This window comes from Populus trichocarpa, chromosome 1 (genome assembly GCF_000002775.5).
Source record: "Populus trichocarpa isolate Nisqually-1 chromosome 1, P.trichocarpa_v4.1, whole genome shotgun sequence".
Classification (NCBI taxonomy): domain Eukaryota; kingdom Viridiplantae; phylum Streptophyta; class Magnoliopsida; order Malpighiales; family Salicaceae; genus Populus; species Populus trichocarpa.
In genome coordinates this window covers 8984095-9004877 of record NC_037285.2, presented here as the reverse complement: position 1 = coordinate 9004877, position 20783 = coordinate 8984095, and the positions used below count along the sequence as shown (strand labels likewise).

At 32.5% G+C, this 20783-nt stretch overlaps 1 protein-coding gene across 6 annotated transcripts; it reads right to left on the bottom strand.

Moving 5' to 3' along the window:
• Window positions 1-2200: 2200 nt before the first annotated feature.
• On the bottom strand, window positions 2201-13877 carry LOC7478080 (SPX domain-containing membrane protein At4g22990). Of its 6 annotated transcripts, none has more exons than XM_024586998.2 (12): window positions 13645-13877; window positions 13475-13547; window positions 11997-12055; window positions 11295-11415; window positions 10710-11021; window positions 10445-10549; window positions 9854-10305; window positions 9141-9442; window positions 8108-8292; window positions 3475-3665; window positions 3208-3341; window positions 2201-2635 (listed from the first exon to the last, which is right to left on the bottom strand). In XM_024586998.2, exons 3-12 carry the CDS (start codon window positions 12047-12049, stop codon window positions 2397-2399), a joined length of 2094 nt encoding a protein of 697 aa, XP_024442766.1. In that variant the 5' UTR covers window positions 12050-12055; window positions 13475-13547; window positions 13645-13877; the 3' UTR covers window positions 2201-2396. The 6 variants fall into 6 exon arrangements, with proteins under 6 accessions (XP_024442766.1, XP_024442771.1, XP_002298073.3 ...); XM_024587003.2 differs by having other exon boundaries at window positions 13475-13543; XM_002298037.4 differs by having other exon boundaries at window positions 13475-13553; window positions 13647-13877.
• Window positions 13878-20783: the final 6906 nt, after the last annotated feature.

The window sequence follows — 20783 nt, the reverse complement described above, 5'->3', positions numbered from 1 at the left end:
GTTTCACTTGATGCACAAAATAGTGACTGATCCCAAAAACTTCATTGATTGTGATCTGAATCTCAATTACACCATGCATGTCCCCAGTATTCTCTTCTCATTAATTATTTTCGTTGGCAGCTGGCAATCTGAGTGTACTTGTCCCAAAAACTTAATTAATTCGATTGGTGGGTCTGGTGTTTTTTTTTTTTTTTTTTTTTAGAATCGGAAGTTTTTAAATAATCCGGATTATAACAGTGAAATTATGTTAAATAATTGAATTTTCGCTCAAAAGGTAATATAGTCTTTTCAGTATAACTAATTAGTTATTATCAGATTGAATAGTGATGAGATGGTAATTTAATTACTTTTAAAAAATAAAAAATAATAATAAATTAAACTAACATTTAAGGGTCTAATTTTGCTCCTGGGTGAAGAGATGCATTTGGTTGATGAAATATTGAAAATTTAGTTGGGCAAATGTGCCTACTATGACAGGAAGATATGTCACATGTTGTGTTGTATTTTAGAAGTGTTTTGATTATCTGTCAATGATAATGATTAGGAATGTGAAAAATCAGCATTGAAAGAATAATTTATGGTTTTTTTTATTAGTTTCCTGCAAACAGCATCAATGATTAGGCTAGAAAATTCTTAGTAAAAAGAATGAGGGTGTTTTTCATAAGTTAATAAAACTAGACCTAGAGAACTTTGTAGGCCTAACAGGAGAATGAGTATATATTCTCTTGGCTTATATATTATTTAAACCTTATTTAAATTTTGTATTAGAATAGTGTTATATTTTATGTTTTCTAAAGAGACGAGCGATCTAACCTCTTTTTTAATGCTTCTAGATATATATATCTTATAAACATTTAAGTTATAAAATACTTAATATAAATATTTTATAAATATCAAAGATATTTATAAAAATATTTAGAAGATATGTACATTGTATAAAATACAATAGTTTTTTTCATGCATTATCACTCATAGTATCTCATCCTCAAGGATACAACAAAATGTAGTATGTTTAATTTTAGTGTATGTATTTACGGCACTTTTAAGTGATTCGAGACTTTTAGTTGATGTAATTAACTATTGTTTACATAAAGAGAAGTCAAGAAGTAATTCTAGGAATGACCTCATGATATTTTAAGCGTTTCACGAAATCCCTCTTCTTTTTTCTTTTTTTCTTTTTTTTTATCCTTCTCTCCTGTTATGTAAAGATTAATTTTGATTCGTGTTTAGAATTCCCTAAAACAAAATATAAAAAAAACATGAATGTGCAAAGAATTAAAATATTAAAGAAACACAAAATTAAAAAAAATAATGATAAATCACCGTATGAGCTTTATTACAGGCTTGATGTTTAGACTTGGTTACGAGTATGATTATTTTTTTAAAAAAATAAGTTTATTGTAGAACAAAAAATTCTTTAATATTTAAGTTAATGGAATGTGCAAAGAATTGAAAGAAAATATATAATAAATTATTGTAGAATGAGAATAAAAAATATTAAATTTAAAATCGTTTTATTTATTTGATTATCCAAGATATTTTTAGATGTTAATCACGTCAAGTAACCTCGTGACGTGGAGATTTAAATAACAATTGATTTGTGTGAATATTGGCATCTCCGATCAGTTGTAATGCCTACCTTTCAATTGGTGAAGAAATGGATGATTATTGACTAAAAACAATTGTTAGTCATGAAAAAATGTGCATGATTTCATAGAATATAATGCATATTTACACAGCAACCATTAGTTAAAAATATGATGTCAACTCTACATGAAAAAAAAAAAAAAAACTGAGTACGTGGACAATGCACAACGCCTCGCGTGTCAGCTGTCAATAGTAAAAAGATTTCATGGTAATAAGTCAGGCCAAATAATTTTTCAAGGTTAAAACAAGGGGGGGAAAAAGAAGGTGCACCATCAGAAAACTAGTCCATGTAATTTTATTTTTTTTAATTCTACCAGATTTTGCAGTTTAAATTTTGAAAAGAAGACGGAAAATACTGAAACAAGAAAAATAGAACTAACGTCAGCTCTCTTTGTTACTCTGAGAATTTGTTATCTTCAGGGGGAGTTTGAAATTCCTACAAACTGCACACGTTCTCTGCTTAGGCTCAGAGAACGGGTAAAACACGGTTCAAAACGGGAAAATAAAATAAAAGAATGATAACAAGAATTTCTGTAGAAATAATTATACAAAATAGCAATTTAAAGCCTGTATAGCAGATGCATAAAATTTTTATTAAAATGGAAATAAAAATGTGAATCAATGAGCTACTTTCTTACAATTTATAGAACTGACATAAAATACAAATATTAACAAAAAGAAGGAAATAAAAATTTGAGATTGAAGGACTAAGGTTCTGAACAGAGCAGTGATTTACTACAAAATATGGATCAATAGAGAGAGTTGTAAGTAAAGCAGGTGGCAACAATAGAGGCTATGCAAATCACCAGTGAAGGAAGAAGAGTGACGTTTAAGAGCTTACTCTCACCCAAGTACCCAGCCAGCGTAATTGTGCCGTCTGCAACTACACGGGCTAATGTCCCAGCTTCTGTTGAGAGGAGTCCACCGTTATAGGTTCCGCGGGAAAGCCTGGATGACATGACTCGAGAGAGCAGTGACAAGTTGACGCCTGGATGAAAAGAAAAATCCAGAGAACTCAGTTATATTTAACCTGCAGACCTTAATTGCTTTTTGTCTGCAATAAAGCAATTCAATCCTAGGTCTTCTTTAAAGCCAATCTCGTCTCTTTATGCATACCATTTATGCGTTAGCCTTCACGTCTCGTCATATTTTACTGTCATCCACAATGGTTAATGGCTAGACTGTAATGTCTTGAACAAAAGGGTACCCCAGTGTGATGCATTAACCACTTCGGTGAGGGGAATAGTTAATGTCACTCACTGTTTATTGCAATTCCACAGGTTAATTTTTAACTCCTTTTCTTCTGAATTTTTTTTTAAAACGATTTCTTCTGATTAGAGGCCTTAATTATCTGACTGCAGTCAGGAGGAGGGGAGCGAGGTAAATCTTTTTAAAATGCGAGGAATGCCCAGGATGAGCTTATTTAGAGCTGCAACCCGACCCCATCTTTTATGTAATTATATTTTCCACTTCTGGAGGAGACCACTGCTCCCTTCCAAATCCCTCCCTTCTTTACGTTCATTATTACGAGTAAAACACTAGAATTGAATAGTTCCTCACCTTCAAGTACTTCTGCAGAAACAAACAAGATGAGTCCAGAACAGACATACTGTGGCACAGTGTATGGGCTTATTATATGGAAGCTCAGCAGTATTCCTACGCAAACCATAATTTCTGATGCTAATAAAATTTGCCTGCAATCGGATCAACAATGAAGAACTGCATCAGTAGGATATGACAAGGAATTCCAGAGCTTTAGACAAGTAAAGATATAAAACAACAGAATTCTATTTGATTCAAAAGCATGCTTCCTGTATGAAGACTTACCTATCTTCAAACATGTTACTAATGTAGCTTCCAACAACTATGTTCACTGGAAGGACCGTTAGCCCTAGGCACGCAAGAAAAATGGCCACCGAGCTTGTTGACCAACTGAAGTAGTATGTGGTAACGACACTAGATTCTGAGAGTAAAACCTCCATTGCATATTTGAGCATGAAATATATTAACAGCTGAACCTGATGACATTAAAGAACTTAAGTGGACAGTAGCAGAAATGTTATGCTGAGAAGCAGGAATAAATCCCAATCAGGTAAGTGATGCGGCACAACAATGAATTGAAGAGGATAAAGAGAATATAATAAGAGAAGATGAAGCCAAAGAAGAGAAATGTATGTCTGCAATTTCTATAATCAATCATCAAAAAGTATCAATCCTGTAGAAAAATATACTTACATGGTCTAATGCAAACTCTAATCAAAACATTACCAACAATTAAGCTAACAAATAAGATGAAGTCTAAATTAGAATAAATCAAGTTCAATAATGAAACTAAATTAAAGTCCACTAAAATAGACACAGACATGCTCAATCTCCCAGCTAAAGAGTGAGGGGTTGGGCTATCATTTGTTGTCTTCGACCATACATATTTGTGATATGTGACCCGAGGCTGGTGCCCTCACCACCTCTCCTATTATTAGAGAAACTCAACCTCTTGAAATGTGGCTCTTAGGGGCTTTGATAGAACTCATGAATCAGGATTAATTTGCTAAAATGTATTTCTAGTGGTCCAAGTACAATTAGAATCATGTCACCCTGCCCAACGAACTAAGAATTGTTGAAAGTCACTATCCATGATAAAAATAGATTGTTCATAAAAACCAGCATTAATTAGTTCCTTTTATGCCAATGAAAAGGGTAATGGGATAGGGGTCTCAAGAGGGTTATTAGAAATGAATTGGGTGAAGGGGTCTCAAGAGAGTAATTTGGGATAAATTGTTGTCTTTTAGATGTAACTATCCTTAATATTAAATTAAAAATGGAGCTGATATCAAATTTTGTGGATAGATCAATGACATAAGCATTCAATCCAACCCTTTGAAACACTTTGAATGGTTCAACATTACGTTCTTGCAATTTTTTATTGGTTCTAAAAGGATATCATTCAGGTCTAATCCGTATCATGACATAATCTCCATTATTAAATGTATTATGATGTTTATGTAAATCAACTTGAAGTTTGTGTTGGACATTACTTGCTTCAATTTGTTTTATGATCTCAATATGTAAATGAACTCTGTGTAAAAAACTCAACTAGCTCGGACACCCCATCGTGAGGACATGGAAAGGTCTATAAGCTTCCTAGGTTTGTAACCATAAACAACAAATGGACTCATGCTTATAAACCTATTAACCAAGCTAATATAAACAAACTAGACCATAGGAATAATTAAGTCCCAACTTTTATTATGGACTCGTGCTTATAAACTATTAACCAGGCTATTGTAGACAAACTAGACCATAGGAATAATTAAGTCCCAAGTTTTATTATGGTCCACCAGACATCTCAAAAGGTTGTCTGAGTTTTGATTGACCACCTCAATTTGGGCATTTGTTTAGGGTGGTAGGCACTGGTAAATTTCAACTTGTTACTAACTATATGTCAAAGGATCTTCCAAAAGTAACTCATAAATCATGCATCTCTATCTAAGACTATAGTTTGAGAAGGTCATACAATTTGATGATCTCATCAAAATAGAGTTTAACAATTGTATAGGCAACTAGGATCTTGGTATAAGGAATGAAGTGGACTATCTTGAAAAAACAATCAATAACCACAAATATGAAATCATCATTCTCTAAGGTACGTGGAACAAAATCCATATTTACCTCTTCAAATGGTTCCTTTTAAGAGTTTACTAAGACTTTATTTGCAACTAAAACATAATATACCCTTTCTAAACCTCCTCCTTAAACACCTTTGAACTAATTATATAAAGTCACATTCCTCATTTTCTTGCTCTTATCATTAGGCTTTGGATGGTAATAGAATGAACTAGATCTTTCTACTCTTAAAAGTGAAAGAACATAAATTTGACCGACCAAAAAGATGACATCCAAGTCATATAGTCATGGCTTATAAAAAATAACATGTCTTACATCCATTCAAATCACATCATAATAGATCTCATCATGGTAGTCTATGACTTTAATAAGGAACAAACATGTCTCTTGATTGTTATGGAGGTGTTATCAACCCATGACACACTATATAGCTTAGGATAGGGAACAAACTTTAGCGTAGGCAAATTACAATATTAGAAGATACTATATTGATACATCTTTCACTATCTATGATGATCTTGCAATTTTTATCCCAACACTTAAAATGTAGATGTGAAAAATAACAGTTCTTCTCTAATTTTCGGTTCCCTTAGATTGTTAATGGCATATTTGACTACACCTAACCTAATTCTCCTAAACTCTACAATGTGTTGCTCAACCTTAGTGAATATAAATCAGACACAACCTAATAAATTGAGACCATCCTCATTCTCCTCGTCTAGGTCATGAAAATCCTTAGATCGGGTTGATACATTTGATCACCGTAATCTTTCTTCACCTATATTTTTTTGTTCCTTGATGATTAAGACCTTATAGGTACAATTGGCTACAACGTACCAAAACCTTTACATTTAAAACACTAAATCTTGAGCTTATTTTGGATACTTCATTGAGCACTCTTATGCTCTTGTTTTCATTAAAAGGTTGGGTCCTATTAGGATTCTGTATGTGGGGTGTAGCACCTAACAAGAAACCATTGTTCTCAAACCAAAACCCAAAAAGAGTGTTGCGGTAGTCATGACATCTTATTCTCTTACTCTTTATAATGGATTCAACTCTCTCATAAATGTTACTCATCTGGGCTTACATAATTTGTATTTACTCTTGAATAGTTACTCCTAAATAGTTCTAAAGGCATTAATTAGAGTCATGTCTATGGTAGATGTAGACTCCAGGTTGGACACTAGACAACCAATACACAAATGCATACAACACTAGTTTAAAGATGCAATTGAGATCAGAACAATTCTTACAAATAAAACTAGTGGGTACACCGAACCCAAGACATTGTTTACGCACTCGTATGATCATAGATGATGGAAGATAGCTTAAACCATTGAGAGATTGAGTTTTATTTTATGTTTTGGATTAATTTATGTGAATTTTTAGTTGAGATTTATTAATTAGGCTTTATTTTTTAGGATTGATTTAATTATTGTTGGGTGTTTTATTTAGTGGGCTACAAGCCCAATTACTTATTTCCAGCTAGGGTTTTAGTATTATATCCTACTTTTTTAAATGTTGAGTGATTTACCGACCAATATACTTAAGGTGAATATGAGACCACTTCAATCATAAAATTTGGACTGTTTGTTATTTTTGATGTTGGTGTAGTGGGCTGTTCCATCTTCCTTCGCTTCTGTTGCTAGTACTGCTGGTGTTGCTGTCTTTGATTCCACTGCTGCTGACAGTGTTTCTGCGCTGCTGGTGTGCTGTTACTGTTTCCACCACCATTGCCACTGTTTCTGGTGGTGGTGGTGCTTCTGTTGTGGTTTGCGGGCAGTGCTAGAGGCTGTTTTGCTGCTGGACAGTGTGGCGTGTTTGGGTCTGTTTAGGAGCAGTTGAAGGTGGTTGTTTTGGGCAGTTCTGGGGCTGTTGGGGCTGCTGTGGGTGGTTGGATCATTTGATTGTTAGAAACAACCAAAACCTGCTCTAATGCCAATGTTGATACGGGACAACAATGAAGAAGAAGCTGAAGAAAAGAGAGGAGAAAGGTTTTTCTACAGTCTCTTTAATCAATCGTCAACAAGTGTCAATCCCATAGAAAACACACTTAAATAGTCTTATGCAAATCCTAATCAAAACATTGCTAGCAGCCCACTAAAATAAAATGAAGTCCAAAATAGGATAAAACTTAGTCCAATAATAAAACCAAAGAAAAGTATAATAAAATAGACTCAGATAATACTCAATCTCCCAACTGATGAGTGACAAGTTGGGCTATCCACCATAGTCTCTAACCATACACATGTGATTTGTGGTGTAGGTTTGGTGTAGGTTTGGTGTTTCCACAAGTAAGCCTGTTAGATAACGACCAGTATGTTGAAGTGAAGTTCCATACCACAAGCTGACTACAAAGTCAGTCGTGCACAAATCTCAGCATAAAGTGCTATATTATCTGATTAAGGGAAAATCTTGATGCATTAGGGATAGAAGGCTGGTAAAGCCAACAAAGAGAATGACGGGAACCTTAGGCATGAATTCCTAGAGTACTTACTAGGCCAAGCAGCCACCTAAGACTCAAAACTTGTCATGAAGCCATACTTTTGTCTCCAACAAGCTTTCTGCTGGTCCTAACCAGTGGTTTTCAGAGAAAACAGCCTTTACAAAGCAATAACATCATACCATTGGGAGACATTGCTGGTGACAGAGATGAAATTTTTGCACACCATCACTTCCAGCATAGTTCTAACAAGTTATAGTTTGTTCCCCTGCCATGTAGTTTCACAAACTAACATCTACACCCACATCTAATGCAATCACTCATGAACTAGATTCCTCCATAGAACCTGATGAAACTATTGAAAGTTAAGAAATTCATATGATATTGCCATACCTTTACAGAGGGTGTAAGTAGCCTATATGCTGATCCAATTGATGTAGCTGGTCCCCGAGCCTCCTCTGGAGCTTCATCACTGCCATCAAATTCTCCATCACCATCTTCAGTCACTCGCTTGTCTTCTGAACTCAATAGCAATGCTTGTTTAAGACCTTTCTCGAGAACATCATTTTCTACTGGTTCTGTCATTCACAAGAATCAAAATCTGGATCATACATTTTTACACATTGGTGGATATGTTCTGATAATATTCGAAGTAAATAATGAATGCAGGGGAATGCAGCATTGGCAAGGTTCAACTGAAAAATTCCAGTCATGCCTGCTAAATCTCACTAACCTAAACTCATGCATTAAGTACAAGCAGTTCTCTCCTAGCTACAGCTCTACAAGTCTAGCTTTAGCCCAAAACTTAGCAAGTTTGGCGACCCAGCATTTCAATTGTTGGGTGACAAATCAAGCATGTGGTAATAGTCAGCCTTAAATAACATGTCGATGCATGACCCCATTAGGCTTTACTTAGTGGATAGAAAGTGCAGTAAGTATTGACCATGTGGCATAGTAAATATACTGACTCTAAATGTCCAATAAACTCATTGCATAGATAAACGATGTCTAAACTGTTTGAAATAAGTTGAATCATTGGTTTAAAGTCTAAGATGCTTTCATCCAACCAAAAACAAGACATGCTTAATTGCTGAATCATTTGTTAAAAGTTAAACATGCTTTCATCAAACCAAAAACAAGACATGCTTGATAGCTGAATCATTGGTTAAGAGTTAAACATGCTTTCATCAAACCAAAAACAAGATATGCTTCATGTAGTTTCATTCGCAATCTATCAGAATTTTCTATCCATACAACATAAAGAATAAGAAAACAACTGGAAGTGGCAATCACAATGTGAAACAAGCAGCTTTGATTCCCTCTTATAAATGTTCAAAGATATGAATCAGTATGATTACAGATTGATAAGGTAAATGAGTATATGTGCAAGATCAAACTAAATGCAGTGTGAGAGAAGTTAATATACCAGCAGTGGATTCCTGCGCTGCACTGCTCTCTTCAGTCACATGAGAAGGTTCTTTAAATGAGATCCACAGCCATACTAGATATATAAGCCAGGCCAGAGACATAACCCAGCCTGGCAAAGTGTCTTGATTGAATGTCAGCTTGTAAAGTTTAAAGTTAGTTTGTAGTAAGCCAGCAAGAGCAGGACCACAAGCCATTCCAAGAGCACTGGCACTAACAAAACCTGCTGATGCCTGCATGCGTAGTTTAAGCGGTACACAATCACTGATGTAGCGCCGGTTAACAGCTCTGGCAGAACCCAATCTACAACATAAAGAGTACGGTTAGGTCAACCTGAATAATTAATACTTCAAATTTAATGAAATTTTCACCATGTAGCTATGAATCTATGAAGGAGCTCTAATCATATGGTTATTCTCTTACACTGAACTTTAGGAAGTTCCTATGCATGTGTGCGCGCGAGTGAGTGTGTAAAGAGCGCTTCATGTCATACAACAAAAGATTTGGTTACTCGAGTCTATCATAATCCAGAACTCAACACTATGCTTTGTGATGATCATTCAAGTCAGTATGAAATTCATGATGATGCCAAATTACTCAAAATGTATCTTATTGTCTCTGCAGCAGATGACTACTCTGCAAACCACCTAGTGAAATTATTCTCATCATGTAATCAGACATTAAAAGACAAGGAAAAGGATGAGGATTACTTACCCACAGAAAACACGGCCAAGTAAGAGAACAGCTATTGAATTAAAGTCATATGCCAAAGCATACATTGCATTTCCGATGAAAAGAACAATGCTGCTGAATACAAGAGGTCTGAAGTATGACTTATTTGACCAAGCACTAAAATATACTGAAGAAAACACCTGTGCAACAGCCATTGATCCAATCACAATACCACAAACTGTTGCTGCGGCTCCAAGGCTCATAGAGTAGTCATCTGCTGTAGGTACAATAATATATGTATTGACCATATAAAGAAATGTGTTGACTAAGTTTAAGAGAAGTGATATAAAATGGTATTTTTGATCATCAACAGGTTCCTCAAAAGTCGGTAGCTCTTCTTGCATAATGAGTGCATGTTGTGCCAAGAAGTTGAGGAAGTTTGTTGAGTGGGTTAGCCTGTCAACTGCTGCTTTCATTGAATCAACAACAGGATCCTGCATATTAACACCAGCAAACATCATGGTGACTTGGTCAGTACAAACCTTATGGCCGCTGCAACACCAAAATATAAAGCTTCAACATGATTTGATGGAACTTTCAAAAAGGAAATGGATTATGGAAACCAAAGGAAACCTGGAAGGGAAGAGCAGGCTGATCATAAATCGATAAGTAGCTTCCCTGATGTTCCTGAAGTTCATGCAGATTGCGTGATATGGCTCCAACAACAGCTCCTAGACCCTGCAATTTTATTGGTATTCAGTAGAAACTCATTAACTCAAAATCTATGGTTCTATTTCTGGAAATGAAAGAATATTAACGGAAAAGGTCCAACTAGAAAGTTTTTCAAGCATCAGAATAAGAAGAAAAATAGTGAATGCCACTGACTTAAGCATATTACCACGTGCTTGAACACTTGCTGCAGCTGAGAGTAGGGATGATTGGCACGGGTTTTGACATAGTAATCAGTGAATCTATATCCAAACCGTTTATCAACCTTCTTCAGTATCTTACGAAGACCAATGGCGTTTATCTCAATAAAAAAGAGAAGCTTTAAAAGATCTCGTCCCACTTCTCTATAAGCTTCTCGTAACTGGGATATTTCAAATATATCTGGCTGCTGCTGAAGAGCCTCCTGCTGCTCATTAAGCTCGGCTATCCTGCTTGCAAGCAGCCCTTGTTGTTCCAAGAGAAAAAGAACAATCTTCTCTATCTGAAATTGGTATTGCAAAAACGTGTTACAAAACATTTTGTTTCGGCCTCGAGTGAGGGACTGAATTTGGAATTGTCCAGAAGACATCAGAAAGCATCATATTGACAAGAGGCTTATGAATTCTGATGTAACATACAGTTGCAACACGCATCATATTGACAAGAGGCTTATGAATTCTGATGTAACATACAGTTGCAACACACTTTGCGCAAAACAAAACACACACATTATATATTAATATGTACATTATAGTACCAAATTATTTCTCTATACCTGATTATCCAACATTCTTGAGAAATCCTTGAGTACATGCCGGCGATCCTGTGTTCCAACTTCAATTTGTTGAGCATGCTGTCTAACTTTCTTCTTCATTAATTTGTAGTTGATATAGTATCTACAAGAAAGCAGATCCATGAACAAATAAAAACACAAACCTTGAGGGAGCATAAAGAGAATGCTTCACAATTATACACTATGGTGCACAAGAACACTGGACTTCATACTGTCACCACCAGGATGCCGCAACAACATAGTGGTGACATGCTTAATCAAGTGAAACAATTCCCACACCAACTGTACCACCCTCTAAATTTCTCTTCTGCTATCGATCTAATGACCTACATGTAAATGTGTGATTTTAATTTGAAAAATACTGGGAAGAAAGCCCAAAATTTGTTTTGGTTTCCTGATTTTATTTAAAAATATAATTATAAATCTTACCAAAGTCGCACTAAAGTAGTAAATTTTACATCCCCGCAGAAGATGGATTAATGACTCCAAATCAAATACATGAAACTTAAGTATCGCTTGCCATCTCCACATAGAATCAACCCAGAAGGGGAAAAAAAAGCAATTAAACCCAACATCATTGAAACTAAAAGATGATGCCAATCAAAGAGGAGGGGTGTTCTTTGCCAATAAAATGAACTGACAGTAGACAATGCTTATCAGAAAGTTCTGATATGTCAAACATACCCTTGCCATTCTTGAATTTGTCTTTCCTTCAGCTTTTTCCCAAAGGCAACCATTTCTTACTGCCAAAAAAGAAAAGGCACACAACTTGAGTGAGAGAAGGGAAAGGCACAAGAATAGTGTTGCAAGAACTTGTATTCAAATAAACCAATGACAATTCTAGTTTTGATCCGGAAGAATAAAAAGGAAAGAAAATGGAAATTAATCAAGCATCGCACTCCACCTTATTTTCACAAAGAATATAGCTCTCTACAAAACTTAAGATGCAGTTTTACAAAGATAGTATTAGACATTTCGAACTGTTGCCAATTTCTTACCATGTCAAAGCATATAGACAAGTAAACTTGTCAAACATAAAAGAAAACAACACAAGTCAGTCCTAAATGCTATTTGAAGCATAGCTGACAATCCTCATTGCATAGCCAAATATCGAGGAAAATGCAGACAATTGAAAATGATCAGACCAGCTTAATGAGACACGGATGACGTGGGAAATGCAATGTGGATTCATATCACACGAAAGCAACTTGACATGCAATCTTAAAAGGCACGTATGAAAAATGCAGAAACGAATGCCTACTTGGATTGTCAAAATCTCCAAGTTAAACTTAGTATCTGCCATTTCAGGTATTTCAAAGCAAACAAGTGCATGATACACCTCAGAACAGTTAAGGTATATTAGCCAATAAGGAGATGCATTCAATTGATAGCCAAATAAGCCCCATTTTTTCAAATGTCTTCCAATTAATCCATCATTTAAAAAAAAAACTACCTTTTTTTAATTAAAAAAAATAAAAGGAGAAGGAAATCAAATCTCTCCAGTTGCAAATATTCAGCTTAAAGAACAAAAGGGAATCGGTTCTGTACAAATAATTACTTTTACCAAACATTTGACACTAATTATTGACTTACAAGGATGGAAAAATCAGATTAAACAAGTCAGCAATCATCTTTGACTTGCTAATCGCTGTCTGCTTATCAGTTTCGTATTATCATAAGCCACTTAATTTGACCCATTCCACACAACTAATCAAAGCAGCAATCAGTTACCAGTATGACAAAATCAATCACATTACCTCTTCTTCTATTGTTTTATTTTGTTTTTGAAACGTGCTGACATATATAAATTACCTTCAAATAATAATTTTTATTTATTTAAACATCAAATAAACTTAATCATTATCAACAAGTAAATTTTATTTCCTGGCAATAAACTTTACAGCAAGGAGCGAGCTGTCCGACGCTGTTTGGTTACCGAGAAAACGCAAGAACAAAAAAATAAAATAAAACTGAGCTTACTTACGCACTCTTGAACAACGGTGAGCATACACAGAAAACAGGCATCGCTTAACAAGAATTCCATTTCATTTCTTCTTCTTTTTTCTTTTCAATCGGTTTTTATTTTCTTAGTTACCAAACAGAGCTTGTAGAATTGAAAATATATATATGTGTGTGTGTGTGTGTGTCTCTGTATATATTACCGGATTGAATTTCGAAAGAATGATCAGGTGTAATATAAAAGGAGATTAGATGACCATCAACGAACGAACGAACGAACACCTAAAACGACAAAGAAACAATCACAAACTCAAATAGCATGTGAATTGTTATAAATAAGCGGTGAATTCGGTTTGAGCCGTAATATTTATTTACCTGAAAAATGGATCCAGAAAGAGAGAGGAGGAAATGAATTCTCTGAGAAAACGGATCTTTATTTTTATTTTATAAATGACTCAGCTCGGCTTACTATGGTAGAAAGAATAGGAATTCAATTCCGTTTTACGATTTCAATGAGATTAGCTGAAAATGAAATCGAAGAAGAAGAGAAGATAAGAGAAGAGAAGCAGAGTCTGTTTGGGAGTTTTTGGAGGGTGGAATTCTATTTTTTATTTCTCTACTCTGAGAAGCGGCTTTTTATCGAGATTTGGTTGCTGTCTCTCAGCGTCCTTTTCAGCTTCTCTTTTTACGAATATTATAATCTTTTGGGGAGTTCTCTATAAATGTAGAAACGTTCGTGGCTCTTTTTGCAATTTTAAAAACACGTTCTTCTTTCGTGGTTAAGAAGGGCGGCATGCCAATGTTTCCCCTTCAATCATTGACGATTTCGAACCTTTTTTTTTTTTTTTCCATCAACATGAAATTGGCCCTTGATTATGGCCATATACATAGAATTAATTATGTTTTATTACGGAAAAAAGGAATTAATTATTTTTATTATGCAATCCTCGTAAAAATGAGTTTATTTTTTTTTACTTGAAGTGGGGAGGGGGGGTAGATTCCATGTTGTGAGGTAATGGTTAAATACATGAAACATATAAAAAAAAAAAGTCAAACATAAATACCATGCATGTGAATAAAAAAGCAGTAAAATAACTACGATAACCACTAGCTTCTTAAAGAAATGGTGCGTCTATTGATAAATAAAAAAAGAGACGCATCTATCTAGATTAGTTCCATTAAAATAGGTTTTTTTTAAGTAAGAGCATGTTTGTTTTTCTATGTAGAAAAATGTTTTTAAAGAAATTTAATTTTTTTATTTTTAGATCAAATAAAAAATATTATTTTGATGTATTTTCAAGTAAAAAATTTTTAAAAAACAACCCCTACCATAATATCAAACAGATTTTAAGTTTTTATTCTGACATATGTACAGTGAGATTTTATCTCAGCGGGGCGGAGGTAGGGTAGGCCCTAAAAAAACAATTAATATAATACTCACATAAAAAGAATAATTTTAAATTTTGTTTAAAAAAATTTCTAGTCTTGATCCCTTAACAAAAAAATTTATATGAAAAACACAATATTATGTAATAAATACGTTGTTTATTTTTTTTTTTACAAAATAATAATAATAAACATCCATTCACATTCTAGATTCTGAATTAAAGAAAGAGAAAGATATAGATAAATAATTTATACGAGCATAATATAGATAAATAATTTATATTGCTTATAAAAAATTGTTATAGGGTTGTTCTCTTAAAAAAATATCATCTCATCTTTTAACCTTACGGTCTACAATTATAGACTCTTATAATTCAAAATACGCTTAAAAATGTAATATAATAATATCATAATTCAGATTAAAACTTGGAATGCAATAGTATAAAAGAGGAGTACGTTACTAATTATGAACTCGATGAACATGTTTAACATTAAATTCATGTAAATATTTATTTCACTGCGCTTCTCCCGTTTATAAAAATGACATGAAGTTGATAACAGTTTAGTATGGGATTCTGCTTGATGATTTGATGTCACGAAGACCTAGTCAACGTTTATGTTTTGTAATCATAAATAAACAGGATCCATTGCTCTTGACATGGCATTTATCATGTTTAATACACAGTTTAAGTTTATCTACATTTATTTTTTTATGCTTTAATTATATGTTAAGTTCTTGTTATATATATTTTTTTTTTAACGTAGATGTTCGGGTGAGTTTACATGTATCTTAACTAATTCAACAGGCTCTAAAATTAATAACCATATAAATCTCTAATTACTATCATATTAGGAATCAGGAAAATCAAACCTCAAACTACATAAAATGCAAATTTTTTAATCTCTTTTACTACTGTTACTTACTAGTTAGTTCCGGTTACTTTTTCATTGTAATGGTTGAGAAGGTTTTTACTTTATTTTATGAAAGCTTGCAAGTTCTTAAAAAAAACAAAAATGGTAGGTATATAGTACAGCTATTGATTAAATTAATGCCCATATCTTGTTTATTAAATTCGTCTCACTTCACTCTCTGCAAAGGGACAGTACCTCTAATGTCCACACTCTGATGTCGGATTTTGACATTGATAGCACATGCTGTCGTAACTATTTCTGTTGAAGATTATATAATATAACAGCAGCAATGCCAGCAACCCTCAAATATCTGTAAAATAACACTAAAAATCCTAAGGCTTTCAACAAGTTGCAGTTTTTTTTTTTAACATAATCATCAAAAATATATTAAAAAAACCAACAGCTAAAAAAAATACATAGACATGACCAAAAAAAAAATTGATCTGCTACAGTTGCAGCTTTTGCTTTTAGAAAATGATGAAAAATGTTTTTATTTGAGCCTTACAACCGTATAAAATATAGATTTGATTATATTTGCTGCCAAATTTGGATAAAGATGAAAACAAGATATAAAATAAATAAATAACCCATTTAATTCTTTATGAAAAAAGAAAGAAAGAAAGAAAGACTAGCATTGTGAATATGAAGTTGCGTGTTGGACATGTACAATGATTCAATAAATGTATTGGTTATGCAGATAAATTGTGACATAATACTTTGAAGTGATCTATATATGTTATGGTGCACGTAACCCACACTTAGTCATCCACGTTACATGCTGTTCAATACTTCTATTCGAGTATATATCTTAATGTATTTTTTTTTAGTTTCTAAAAATTAAAGTGGACATCCACCACCACCCAGGATTATACACTTCAATACCTTCAAACCATTCTCTAGTGTTTATGGTGCGTATAAATTTCCAGTGCAGAGCAGAAGCACTCATCTCTAACAAACAACAAAGCATATTTAATGTCGAGCACCAACCTCTCTCCTAGTAGTACTCATTTCTCTCCACTCACAACGAGTTCCCTCGTCATCAATACTTTACTCTCCACGAGGTAAACTACCATGATTGAGGTATATAAACATCTCAGCTCACCAAGTAAGTTAACATGAGAAACAACACGAAAATAAATTCTCACAACTAGTCTCTTGACACAAAACAAAGCATACCACACAAGGCTACAATGCACAGTGCTACTCCTACGCTCTTGCTACACTGCTTATCGTCTCCACTACTTACTTCCATGTACAACATACTCCTCTCCCCTTACATTCATTGACTTAAATATTAGAGTGTTTCATGTTTTAATAGGAGACTTGTTTTGTAAAAAAAACTCATGAAAGTCACCCATCAACTCACGAGACCAGTGGTCAAGCCTAGTCATTCCATCAGTTTAAGATCACATTTGTGGAAAGCCTAGTCCATTTCTAAAGTTTTCACGACTTCATCAGCATAACAATGGATTGGGTTTAAAGAAAGAAGTTAATATGACTCCAATGCACGTTGAAGAAAACTCGAATAAGATTTTATAAGAGATGAACAAAGAATGTACAATCGAGATGATGATATGGACATAGAAAGTTAATAGTAACGGTATATTATTATATGCAAAACCTCTAGACTTGCAAATCTAACTATGATGCGCCTCCTCTAAAATTGACATTTAACAAAACCTAAAAGGTGTGACTAAGTCACTATAGTCACACTCACAAAGCACTATTCATTGCAATATTGCTTTGCTCTTTTCTTTCTTTCTTTCTTTTCTTTAGTTTTTCTTTTCAATTTCACCCTTCAATAATCCAACAATTTTTTATTTAGTTTTTTTTTCAATTTCATCATTGAATGTTAGGTTGTTTATAATTTTTTTTAATTTGCTTTATATGGGATTATATGGATTTAGTTTTTCTCTCTCGATTTCAACCCTTAACATTGGATCCTGTGGAATTAGGTTTTGTAATTTTACTTGATTTTTATTCTATGAAGTTATCTCAATCTCAAGGCTCAAGTTGCAGGTTTGATTGGTTAATCAGGATTGGCTAAAAGGTTTTTTTTTATTTTTTTTAATTTTATCATTCAATATTAGGTTGGTTGAGAATTAAGCTTCATAGTTTTGTTTTGATTTGCTTTCTTTAGGGTTATCATAGTCTCATTACTTAGGTAAAAAGTTTGGGAAGTTAACTCGAGTTGTTTTTTATTTTTTTTTCTTGAATATTTTTTTTCATTTTCATCCTTCAACATTAGGTTTATTCGGAACTGAGTTTCATAATTTATTTTGATTTGCTTTTTATGAAGTTATTGCTAACCTTTAGGTCACACATTTATGTTTTTATATATTTTAATGATAACAATAATATGTAAATTGGACTAATAATATATTTGGTTGAGAATAAGTTTTAAACATGTTTTATACAAAGATGATATCAACAAACATAAAGTATTTCATAAAGAAATCAATCAAGGAATCCAAAAGGAAACAAAGTGAAGACTTAGTTTTAATATTCATTTTAATGTTATATTTTAAATCTTTATATCTTATCTCGATAGAATAAGTAAAATGAACTCATACACTTCATTATGCATGCATTTAAAAAGAATTGATAATTAATCTAAGATAATCTAAAATAGATGATTCAAAAAATTCACCTAGGTTAATATGTCAAAACTTGAATTTTACATCAACTGGTTGACCGTCTAGTATGACCAAATGATTATACTCTAATTTGTGCTATTATACCTTCATAATCTAGCACAATTGTATTCAATATCATTCTCATTAGTTTTAAATATCTTCAAATCCTATAAGTGTTATCTTGTGAGATATACAAATATTAGGTCCTTAAATTGTATTATTCACTCTATTAAGAGAGTTAATTATGATAGCAAAATCACTCTTGTAAACTTTTAAGAGTTAGGTAAAAACTCTTGGTATTGGTGAGGTAATTTTACCAAGGAAAAATATTGAAGAGGGTACATCTTCAAGTGGAAAAATCTTGGTGTGGATTCATCGAGTGGTGAAAAATCTTGAAAAGAGAATATCTTCAAGCAGAAAAGTCTTGGTATGGATTCATCAAGTAGTATAAAAATCTTAGCGTAGATTCATCAAATGGCTATTATACTCTTAAACTTAGACTAATAAATGAATATAATACTTAAGTATGGTTTGGTACTTGAAGTGTGGATGTAGACTTACCGAACCATGTTAAAACCGAGTTTGCAAATTCTCTCTCTTATCTCTTTACTTTAAACACTTTAATTATAGTATTGGTTATTGTATTTATTTGAATTAGTTTATATTATTTGCTAATATTAGTGATACATCTAATTCACCTTCTCTCTTAGGTGTTATAGTTGTTTTAATCCTAGAACAATAGTTATCATATTCTCATAACCCGAGTTATAGATTTGACAGGTTAACCTAATAGGTCAACCTATTACGTAGTCATCTTAATATTTTTTTTCTTTATAAAAGATGTTTGTCTAATATGTAACAGTCTCAATATTTAAAACATATGTCATTCAATATCATTAGATTTTGGGTTCATGATTAATTGTTTTTACTATAAACACATTAGCAATATCTGGATAATTTTTTTTTTCTTTCAAAAAATTGATCCAACTCGTAACATAAATGTGGGCTAATGATCTAGTTTATACTAATAATTAAGTAATATTATCATGAATACCCAAAAAACAATAGTGAGCTAAATGATAAGTCATCTTTATCATTTTATTTTGTCGAGGCAACTTCTTATCCCTTTAATAAAACAATTTCATTTTTTATATGTTATGTTTATTTTTCAAAAGGAAGCTAAAACTCGTTGGTTTTAACTTGGAACTAATATTTGACTTGCACGTTATAACAAATCTAGTTTATAATCATATATATTTGTTTAGACCTTGTATTATTTTTGTTGTACATGTTAAGACTTTATGCATATGTTAAGATCTTGTTTTATCATCTTAGTTAATTTAATTTATGTTTTACATGATGGATGGACACATAATTTATTACAAATCCTTTTTTCACTTTTAAGCTATCTTTATAAATCAAGATACTAAAATTGTCATTTGTTAATATTACCAACAAATATTTTATTGATATTTGTTTAGTATAAGTGTTATTTTACTTGTTTGGTTAATTTGTTTATGTATATGGACTGAGTTTGTTTATTTGATATTTAGTAATATCATTTCAATTTCTAAAGTTATTACTCAGTTTGGTTGATGAGTTCTTATTATTGCTAATTTATTTTTCAATTACTAATTTTTATATATAAAAAAAAACTATAAGAAAAAGTATATCATGTGCTATTTATCTAAAATCTATATTTTCATTATATGATATATATTTAAACAAGTCGTTTTTTTTTTCCATTTATCATTAACCTTTGTTTATTTTTCTTTATTCTTCAATTCAATTTAATTTTAATATTTGAATATCAATTAGAATTTCTATTATATTATTCTATATGAATATAATATATTCTTAGAAAAACCTACAATTGGATTTGAAACTAAAAATTTCTTGATTTAATCATAAAAAACTTTAAGCATAGAGTTGGGAGTAAATAGTTTCTTGACTTAAATATTGCATCTAATAGGCAATTAAATCTTATTGGGCTATTTATATGTCCTTAACTTGCTTAACACTAAATAAATAATGGAGACTATGTTATTTTTACTAAAGACATCTTCTTTTACATCTCTTTTTCTAGTGATATGGGATGAATTTTTTTCTACTTCTATTTAACATGATAACATCAATGTGATGTGAAACAGGAAATGGAGAACTAGATTAGAGTAGAAGAAGTAAATGTGATCAAATAGGGACACCTTCATTTTTAAATAATAGAATCTATATAATGTCATTAGTCCCTTATCAGGTCATCCAAGAGGAGCACCAAGAGATAAATTCATGATCGCCTAACATTTTCTAAGCTCTTAACCACATCTTTTACCATTATATATGCTGGGTTGTTTATTGTCATTCATAAAAAGTATTTCGTGTGATATCCATCTCTAATAAAAAGTGATATGAACACAAGGAACCCTAACAAGTTTTATCACTTTTATCATGACCACGATCATGATATTGAGGAATGTCATGCCTTAAAATAGAAGATTAAAATATTGATCTTTAGATAATACCATTAATAATTTATGAAGAAGTAAATGTAACCTAAAGAAGTAAGGGAAAATCCCTATTA

Coding starts and splice junctions, on each gene's coding strand:
- LOC7478080 (XM_024586998.2), bottom strand. CDS start 12,049: ATGGTTGCCTTTGGGAAAAAGCTGAAGGAAAGACAAATTCAAGAATGG. Junction 8,293..9,140: donor AGCGCAGGAATCCACTGCTG/GTATATTAACTT, acceptor TGTGAATGACAG/AACCAGTAGAAAATGATGTT. Junction 3,342..3,474: donor AGTAACATGTTTGAAGATAG/GTAAGTCTTCAT, acceptor ATCCGATTGCAG/GCAAATTTTATTAGCATCAG.